The sequence below is a fragment of the Gavialis gangeticus genome, unplaced genomic scaffold (assembly GCF_001723915.1).
Source record: "Gavialis gangeticus isolate Ggan-Ray unplaced genomic scaffold, GavGan_comp1, whole genome shotgun sequence".
NCBI classification, from domain to species: Eukaryota; Metazoa; Chordata; order Crocodylia; family Gavialidae; genus Gavialis; species Gavialis gangeticus.
This window is the reverse complement of record NW_017728973.1, coordinates 681,081-689,647: the sequence shown is the minus strand read 5'-3', so window position 1 is coordinate 689,647 and position 8,567 is coordinate 681,081. Positions and strand designations below refer to the sequence as shown.

General features: G+C 46.3%; 2 protein-coding genes across 2 annotated transcripts in view; both read left to right on the top strand.

Annotated features, from left to right (window-relative positions):
- Window positions 1-8,115, top strand: part of LOC109289518 (retina-specific copper amine oxidase-like) — a 23,393-nt gene extending 15,278 nt beyond the window's left edge. Inside the window, exons 2-4 of the mRNA XM_019505572.1 lie at window positions 4,802-5,087; window positions 7,113-7,242; window positions 7,760-8,115. Of these exons, the coding sequence (XP_019361117.1) occupies window positions 4,802-5,087; window positions 7,113-7,242; window positions 7,760-8,044 (701 nt within the window). The 3' untranslated portion in view covers window positions 8,045-8,115. The remainder of the gene's footprint in view (window positions 1-4,801; window positions 5,088-7,112; window positions 7,243-7,759) is intronic.
- Window positions 855-3,602, top strand: LOC109289529 (membrane primary amine oxidase-like). Its single transcript, XM_019505595.1, has one exon. It carries the CDS (start codon window positions 894-896, stop codon window positions 2,442-2,444), a length of 1,551 nt encoding a protein of 516 aa, XP_019361140.1. The 5' UTR covers window positions 855-893; the 3' UTR covers window positions 2,445-3,602.
- Window positions 8,116-8,567: the final 452 nt, after the last annotated feature.

Below are 8,567 nucleotides of genomic sequence, written 5' to 3'. Positions count from 1 at the left end.
CCCCCCCCCCCCCCCACAAGCCCAGCAGGCTTGGTTGCATCACTGCGTCTTGCAGGCAGGCAAGCAGGCACCCCCGTGTAATTACATTATTGTACTTATTTGTGTCACTGCTGCAAGTCTGTTCACTGAACAAGCCAATTGGTGCGGTCAAGAAGCATTTTTTTTTTCCCTCTGCTGCTTGCTGTGCCTTCAAGGGGGGCTTGCCTTCCTCTGACTTGTCAGAGATCTGCCACGGCTGTGACACGTCACTAGGCACAGAGCTTCTTCTAAGGTGTCTTGCCTGCTGTATCCCATTCTCATGTGCAGGGTTCAGCTGCCAGCTGTTTTCCCCCTAGCCAAACTGGCTTGGGCCTGGTGGGTTTCCCCATTCTATGCAGCTTGGGGTATGGTTTGCCTTCTGGATCATCTGGGCACATCTCACCTCAGCAATTCCCTGACATTGCCAGGGCCTCGGGTATCAGTGGTACCTTGGTCTTTCCCATTCTCTTTCTTTCTACATGGCGCACAGGTTTGGGTTTCTGAAGATGGAAATATTTGTCCTTTGGGCTTGAGATATATTGGCCAGTGATAAAAAGTGGCTGTCAGATGAGTCATGATGAATGACTTCTCTGAAGTGTTAATATTGTATTTCTAATTGCTTATGCATCCACTGGCTGAGAGAAACAGAACAGGTTGGACTGGCTGAGAGGGAAAGATCTGTCCTTTGATTCAATTCCAATTTCAGGTCTCCTTTTCTATCATATATGCTATGTTTACACCCAGACCAGCTATATGCCAAGCACCCTGGCAGGAGAGAAGCAGCAGGATATACAGGCTGCTTGCAGCTGGGAGTTCCAGTCCAAAAGCCACTGGGAGACATCAAGAATCAGACCTGCCTTTGCCACTTCAAGGTTATGAATTTGAAAGTTGCCTACATTTTCTTAGCCTTGTCTGCAGTAATAAATTTTATTCTAGCTTATTTGTTGCTGGGTAAAGAATGGAGACCAACCACCTGTGGTACCAGGCCCCAGCATATCCAGAAGACAGGACATAGCATCCAGAATGACCACAGCCCAGTGTTTGCTGATCTTACCCCAGGAGAAATGGTACAAGTGGTGAGGTATCTGCGGGAAAGCCTTGGAGTGCCTCTGGTAGATGCCTCTCATGCAAATCCCTCTGACAACTGCATTTACTACATCAGCATGCAGCTCCCCACCAAGGCAGAGGTACTGCGGTTCTTGGATCGAGGGGGAGTTCGCCCCCCACGGCAGGCACTAGCGGCTATTTTCTTTGGAAATCAGCCAATGCCAAATGTTACAGAATATCTGGTGGGCCCCCTGCCGAAGCCAACATATCACAGGGACATCACAGTGCTGAAATATGGAAGGAAGCTACCATATTATCGCAGACTGATTCTACGCAATGAGTATAACCAGATTGATGCTTTTTTACAGAGCAGGGAATTCCCCAAAGCACCAAACTTCATGAGTCAGGTATTTGATTACAATGGGACTAACCTGGCATCTCTCAATGTGGCCCCTCGAGGATTTCAGTCTGGAGATCGCAAAACCTGGATTCTTCACTTTCAGAATGTGCCTGGCTTTTATGTGCATCCTGTGGGGCTGGAGGTACTGGTTGATCACAGCAGCCTGAATATCTCCCAGTGGAAGGTATTGAAAGTATTTTATAATGGCCAGTACTTTGAGGGGATGGTGCAGCTGGAGAGTGAGTTCAAGCAGGGCCACGTGAAGGTGGACAAAGTGAAAAAAGCCCCACCTGATGGGGGATACTCTTCCCTGAAGCCTAGAGTGCCCCACCAGAATCTGGGGCCCTTGCAGTATGAGCCTCGTGGGCCTCGCTATAGCATCAGAAGCAACCAAGTTGTCTTCCAGGCCTGGAGCTTTGCCTTTGGGATGGATGTTAATACAGGGCCACGACTCTTTGACATTAGATTTAAGGGGAAGAGGATTGCCTATGAACTCAGCCTCCAGGAAGCCTCTGCAATTTATGGCTCCAATAGTCCAGGGGGGATGTCCACCAGATACCTGGATGCAAGCTATAGCATTGGAAAATTTGCATTTTCACTTGTCCCAGGGGTTGATTGCCCCTACTTAGCAACGTATTTGGATAGCTACTACTTAATTGAATCCTTCGTGCCTGAGAAGCGTGAAAACTCCATCTGCATTTTTGAGGAGAATTCTGAAATCCCTGTTAGACGCCATTATAACAAGATGTACTATGGGGGGCTGGCCGGCTCAGTTCTGGTGTTTAGGACAATTTCAACTGTTGAAAACTATGACTATATTTGGGACTTTATATTCCACCAGAATGGAGCTGTTGAAGTCAAAGTCCAAGCCACTGGATACATAAGTTCCTCCTTTTTCTTTGGTGATGGTACTGAATTTGGAAGTAGGGTTGAGGAGCACACCCTCGGGACCATGCATAATCATGCCCTGCATTTTTAGGTGGACCTAGATATTGGCGGTAGGTCTCTCTCCCTATAAGATTTGTTGTTGTTGGGCTCTTGTCACGAGGAGTAAAACAATTGAGTTTTGCAGATTTCGAGGCAGAAAGAAATGGCTATTCCTATTTGTCAGAATTTGCAATCCAATATAGATGGAAGAGCCTTGGAAAGATTTTTTACTTGGCTGTGTTGGCAGAACATGGGGACTCTAACAATGGCTCTAATCTCCAGTGTTTCTGTGCTTTCAGAAGGAACCACCTGGGAAATGTCATTCATTTATTAAAGTGTGAGGCAAGAATTGTCCCACTTTGAAGTTTCCCAACTTATTCCTGGGTGTACTTTGTAGCCGTGTTGGTCTGAGACAAAAAGACATACAAAAAACTAGAACTCTTGGTTCCAAAATCCTGGCATTTTCACCTTGATTCTTGGGCTGTTTCCTTTCCAGTTTTGAGCCAACACTGATTGATCTAACTGGAAAGAGCTGGAAAATCACTGTCCATCTCTTACACTGGGTTTTTTCTGTGCAAGTACTAATTACTGCACATGCACAGACAGGGAGGTTCAGTGTTCTTCTACATATAATACACCTACACACTATGGGGTTTTGCCACTAAGCAGTCACTGTAGTGCCAAGAATGAGGGTTTGAAGGCATCTGCCCTATTTGCTCCATGGGGAGCCAGTACCTCAGGATGTCTCAGCCTCTTGGATATGATTATCATCATAGTTCCTTCATGTTGTCTGTCTTCATTCCTTCGTGGGGGATGCTGAGCCAAGCCTAGGGACATGAACTGGTGCTGGAGGCAAACCTTACAGATGGGTTAACTGGTATTTGGTGGTGATTTAAAACCATCATGTCTCTGTCCTAGGGCCAACCTTCTGGTGTCTCTGCTAAAAATCCTTTCTCACTGGTTTGTCTTTGTGTTTACCCAGTCTTTTGCACACCTTTTCTGCTGATTCATCTTCTCTTACTGGTTAAGACTTGCTTGCTGCAAGACCTTGAATTGATTGGAGTCTTGTGACATGCTCCTGCTCTCAAATTCTTGGCTTTCCCTGACACTTTTTCAGTTCCCCTGCTCTGCTAGATCGCTGCAAATTGAGAAGTAGAACTACAGGTTTCCCTTGTCAACTGCTGGGCTTAGGTTCCTGAAAGTTCCCGTGGTTGGCAAAACCGTGGTTGGTAAGACAAAAGGCTTATGAGAAAAATGGCAGGTGGCGGGCTGATGCACAGCCACAGAAAACAGTACTTACTTAAAACTGTATACTGTGGTAGCCAAAATGGTATATAGAATATTAAGTGTGGATACTCAAAACCATGGTTGGCGAGGAAAACCTGTATGTATGACGTATGGTGGGTCATGTACATTAGCCAGAGTACAGTGTTCTCATTTGGGGATAACTCATTCTTTGGCTGGAGGCTAGTACCAAGGCTACGCACCCATTCAGACCCACATAACCATCTGCGTGGTTGTAGATGACAAATTACAAGTTCACCCACAAATCACAGCTACAAGGATTGCTGAGACGAAGAGCTAGGGAGGACTTAATAGGGCCCTGTGGCATTGGAGCACTGGGACTGTTGCTACAGAAATGTAAATGTTGTTTTTGGCATGTGTGTTGCTCATCTGGCTCCAGTGCACGATGAACACAGCCCGCACAAAGAAGGATTTCTGAGCCTCGCCACCACAAAGGCTTGGTGGTGGTGAGGCTCAGAAACGCTTATTGTCTTTAGGCATGGTGCTCTCCCTCCCCCTAGCTCTTGCTTGCCTGCAACAAGGCATCAGCACAAATCCATCCCTCATGCCAATTTAAAGTTCCAAGTTTCCCAGTTCCTCTTTCATGTACACCACTCCACATTACTAGGCAAAGCATGTTGACTCAAGGAAGCTGTGTACCATATTCCCTTGTTATCTCAAGCTGTCCTGTGCCTCTTGTGCATCCTGATCTACATGCTCCTGTTCTTTTTTTTTTATCATACAAGTACCACGCGGTCCTGTGCTCGATGCATCTGACTCCCCTTCCTGGCATCACTATATGGTTCTGTTATCTTGTACCAGCCTCTTACATGCATATTCCAGCTTGAGTTTGTTTAAACAGTTCATATATCAGTCACTGGTGAGGCCTATTTGGTCAATGCCTTACCAAAGCCTTTGTGTGAGGAGTGTACGTGCTGATCGATGCTTGCACTAACCTGTGCTCCAGCAGGCCCTACAATACCATGCAGACACCACACTGTTCAGAGTCTGTAATGCAGGAATGATGATGAGAATAAGCTAAAACTTATTGAGCATATGCAGTCTAGAAGTGAGATATGAGGGCCCAAGAAGTGATTTCTCAGTGGTTTTGCCTGTGTTTTGTAGGGACAAAAAATTCTCTGGTAACCCATGACATGGCATTTGAGACAGTGCAGGCTCCTTGGAGCCCAGAGCACCATATAGAGCGGCCACGGCTCATCAAGAAAGTCCTGGACAAGGAGGACAAGGCTGCATTCCGTCTGGACGCAAAGATGCCCAGATACATCTATTTTGCTGCCAACAGTGAAAATAAATGGGGCCATGAGCAAGGTTACAGGTTCCAGATTATTAGCTTTCCTGGGGACCATCTGCCAGAAACAAGTACAATGGAGAGAGCCATCAGCTGGGGGAGGTAGGTATCTTTTTTTCTATATGTTAATACCTAGCTCATGTCCATGCCTAAGACTTCTGTGGGTGTCTGAATGCCTTAGTGGCTACATGGCTCAGGTATACTAGAGTGGATATGAACAAGGGCTGTTTCATGATATAATAAAAGAGTATTACATTTCCTCTTCATGATCACTGGTTGTTGGGCAAAAAGCTGTTTGCCAGTCCCTTGGAGTTTAGACCCAAAGCCAAACCGGGGTTAGAAACTATTGAAATGAATTGTCATTGGCACATTTTATCCCGTTGCCACACATTTCTTCTCCCACACTTCTTGTTTCACAGCCGCTTTCAGCATCACCTTCTCTCCTTGTCCTGTGCCACACTATGGCCACAGCTTGGTCGGTGTATCTGAGTCGTACCCGGCAGTGTCCTCTGGAGTTCTGGTGCTAGTTCTGATCCCACAGGTGCAGACACACAGCCTGTGCCGATTCACCTCGCTCACATCCTACCTCTGTTCTGCTCTTGGTGTTTCCCTGATTGAATCTGTCAGTTGTGCTGAATTTCAGAGGGCCAGCTGTGCTGGGCAGATTCTGAATGTTGAAAAAGTCAGAGGTGGAAAAGCCCCATGGCATCTTCTAGCACAAGTGCCTCCCTGCCCTAGCTCGGAAGTCCTGTAGTGTATTTCTTGCAGGGCATTGGTTTTTAAACTGTTTCACAAAACTGGGTTTCCGCATTAGGTCATCAGGGATTCCACAGAGACTGGTGGTAATGGTGAGGCTGGCCAGGAAGTAGCGTGCTGCCATTGTTGGGCTGGGCTGCTGGGCTCTGCACCAGTCTTTAGGATAGGGGTAGGGATTCCACAGCAGATGTGATATGAAGTGGTTCTGTGGTTTTAAGAAGTTTGAAAACCACTGTTGTGTGGGTACTTTTGTTACAGGCTTCAGTTTTCCCATCACTTTGGAGCCCTTTATCAGCCCATTGATGACTGTTCAGGCACACAGGTCACTCTGCTGGTCATCTCTCTCACTCATCTGCAACCACTTTTGATGTTATTGGGAACATTGGGAGGCTGCCTTCAGATAACCAGGGTGTGGCTTTAAGTGTCCTATTCCACTTGGCATAGTCCTCTGGGGCTCCCACCCCCTCTGCACTGTCTCCTGGGGCTCTGGCAGCCTGCTTATGGTTCAGTGGGCCTCAGGCAGCCCGCCAGTTCAATAATGTAATCACTGGGACATCTTCAGTGGCCACATCCACCCCTACCAGGTCTCAAAACTATTAACAATCCACATAAACAAACAGTTCTGAACTATACGTAGATGAACTTTCATGCTCACGCTCATGCTCATCAGTTCTGCAGAGTTTTTTCTCTTCAGGGGATCTGGGCTAGACTGAGGCTCCTTACCAGAAGCCAGATTTATATGGCCCTGTGCTCCACCCCTTCTGGTCACCTGACCACTGATTTTTAGGGCCAGTCTCAAGGTCTGTTAGCAGGCTTGTTGCTTTGGCCCACTGCTTTACAGCCTTTGCCTGCCACCTGTCTCTCTTGCTAACAGGCTCACTGCTGTATAGCTTGCTTCCCTGCAAGCTGTATCCTGTAACCTGCCCCTGTAGCGCTGCACTTACTTCCAGTAAAAGGGGTTAGTGGCCCTCTGTTACAGGTATTTAGCTCAGCCTAATTATCAACACCATGGGTGATGCTGTTTCCATCCCTTCACTTGAACCTATTCCACATCTCCACAAGAGCCCAAGTCAGAGCACTTCATCTGGATGCTGAGGTGCTACAGTCCCACAAATACCATTGCCCTTAGTTCTGGGGAGGGGATACAAATGGAAGAGCATCCCTTTTTGATCACCAGTGGAAGATCTTTTAGAGGCTGTGTCCCAGATTCACATTTTCTTACTTATGATGACTGCAACCTGATAGAATATCATGGGCATACCACAGTCCTCCACATCATGGAGCAGGTGGCAGCCTTGTGTCCTGTGCAGCTGGTGGATTTCGCAAATCCTGAAAAGCATGAGTGTTTCTGTCCTCCTCTTTGCTGTTTAGGTACAAACTGGCCGTCACTAAACGGAAAGAAAATGAGCCAACCAGCAGTAGCATCTACAACCAGAATGACCCCTGGACACCCACCGTGGCCTTTGCTGACTTCATAAATAATGAAACCATCATAAATGAGGTAAACCAGCCTCTCTCTCTCTTTGTTCTGCAGCTATGTATTACAGTGGACTGAGTTTTATCATTGGCATGAACCAGCTGGGGCACAGGACGAATACCTGCAAACCTGACTTACTGGCTCAAGGATCATTTCCTAATAGGGACATGGTTTTTTGCAACAGTAATATAACCTCGGTGAATGAAAAAGCAACTCTGTGCTTTTCTTCCTCCTGACCTGTGCCTCCTGCCCTTCGCTGTGGTGGCTGTTGCTCATGAAAGGTTGTGTATGGGGTAAGGCAGAATTCATTGAAGCAACCCAACATTTCCTCCAGGGGAAAAGTTTAAGGAAAATCTTCAGTAAATGTATTCCACTGTCTGAGCCAGCCTTGTAGTGCAGGAGCCCAGCACATGGCATTCACAGATTCAGGACTAGGCACAGGTTTTTTCACAGTAGCTTTACCTGGTTTTTCCTAGTGTGTGCTTCTAACTGGATGTTTTCCTGAATTAATTAAATTGCTTGACTCTGTTTCCTTCCCTAGGACCTGGTTGCATGGATAACAATTGGTTTCCTTCACATCCCACATGCTGAGGATGTGCCCAACACTGTGACAGTGGGGAATGCAGTTGGCTTTCTTCTGAGACCCTACAACTATTATGATGAAGATCCCTCCATATATTCACCTGACGGTGTCTTTTTTACAAGTGAGCAGGACTTCGGTTCATGCGAAGTCAATCCCATAGCATGCCTGTCCAAAACAGCCTCCTGTTTACCAAATCTTCCTCCGTTCACCTACAGTGGCTTCCAAAATATGACAAGACTCTAGAGCAGCAGTTCCCAATCTGTGGTACTCGTACCACCAGTGGTATGCAGACAACCTGTCAGTGGTACGCGTTAACAGAATTATTATAATTACTTTTATATGGGAAAAAATTGCTGGTGGTATTTAAGGTTGAACTGGAAAATTTTCTAGTGGTACTTAAAGTTGTATCATTTTAAATTGGTGGTGTGCAATCTGTCAGAGTTTGGGAACCGCTGCTCTAGAGTTATGGGTTGTAGGGCATTGATGGAGTAAAGAAAAGAGTCAGAGGTACCAGGGTGGTGGCTTTGCTCAACAGCTCTATTTTCATATTGAAGAACTGTCTTAGAATCCACGTAGTCAATGACTTTACATAGCTTTTTTTATTGTAACTTTGCTGTTATAATTGCTTAAAAATATATCCTTAAAGGAAAACAAGTTCCTTAGTGTGCTGCCAGATAGGAATTTGTGTTAATCTTCCATACATTAGCATGCTGAAATCTAGTATTGTATTTTCTTGTATAAAATATGCATCTTCCCCCCCCCCCCC

Excerpts from the sequence above, each read along its gene's own strand:
- LOC109289529 (XM_019505595.1), top strand. The coding sequence starts at position 894 with ATGAATTTGAAAGTTGCCTACATTTTCTTAGCCTTGTCTGCAGTAATA.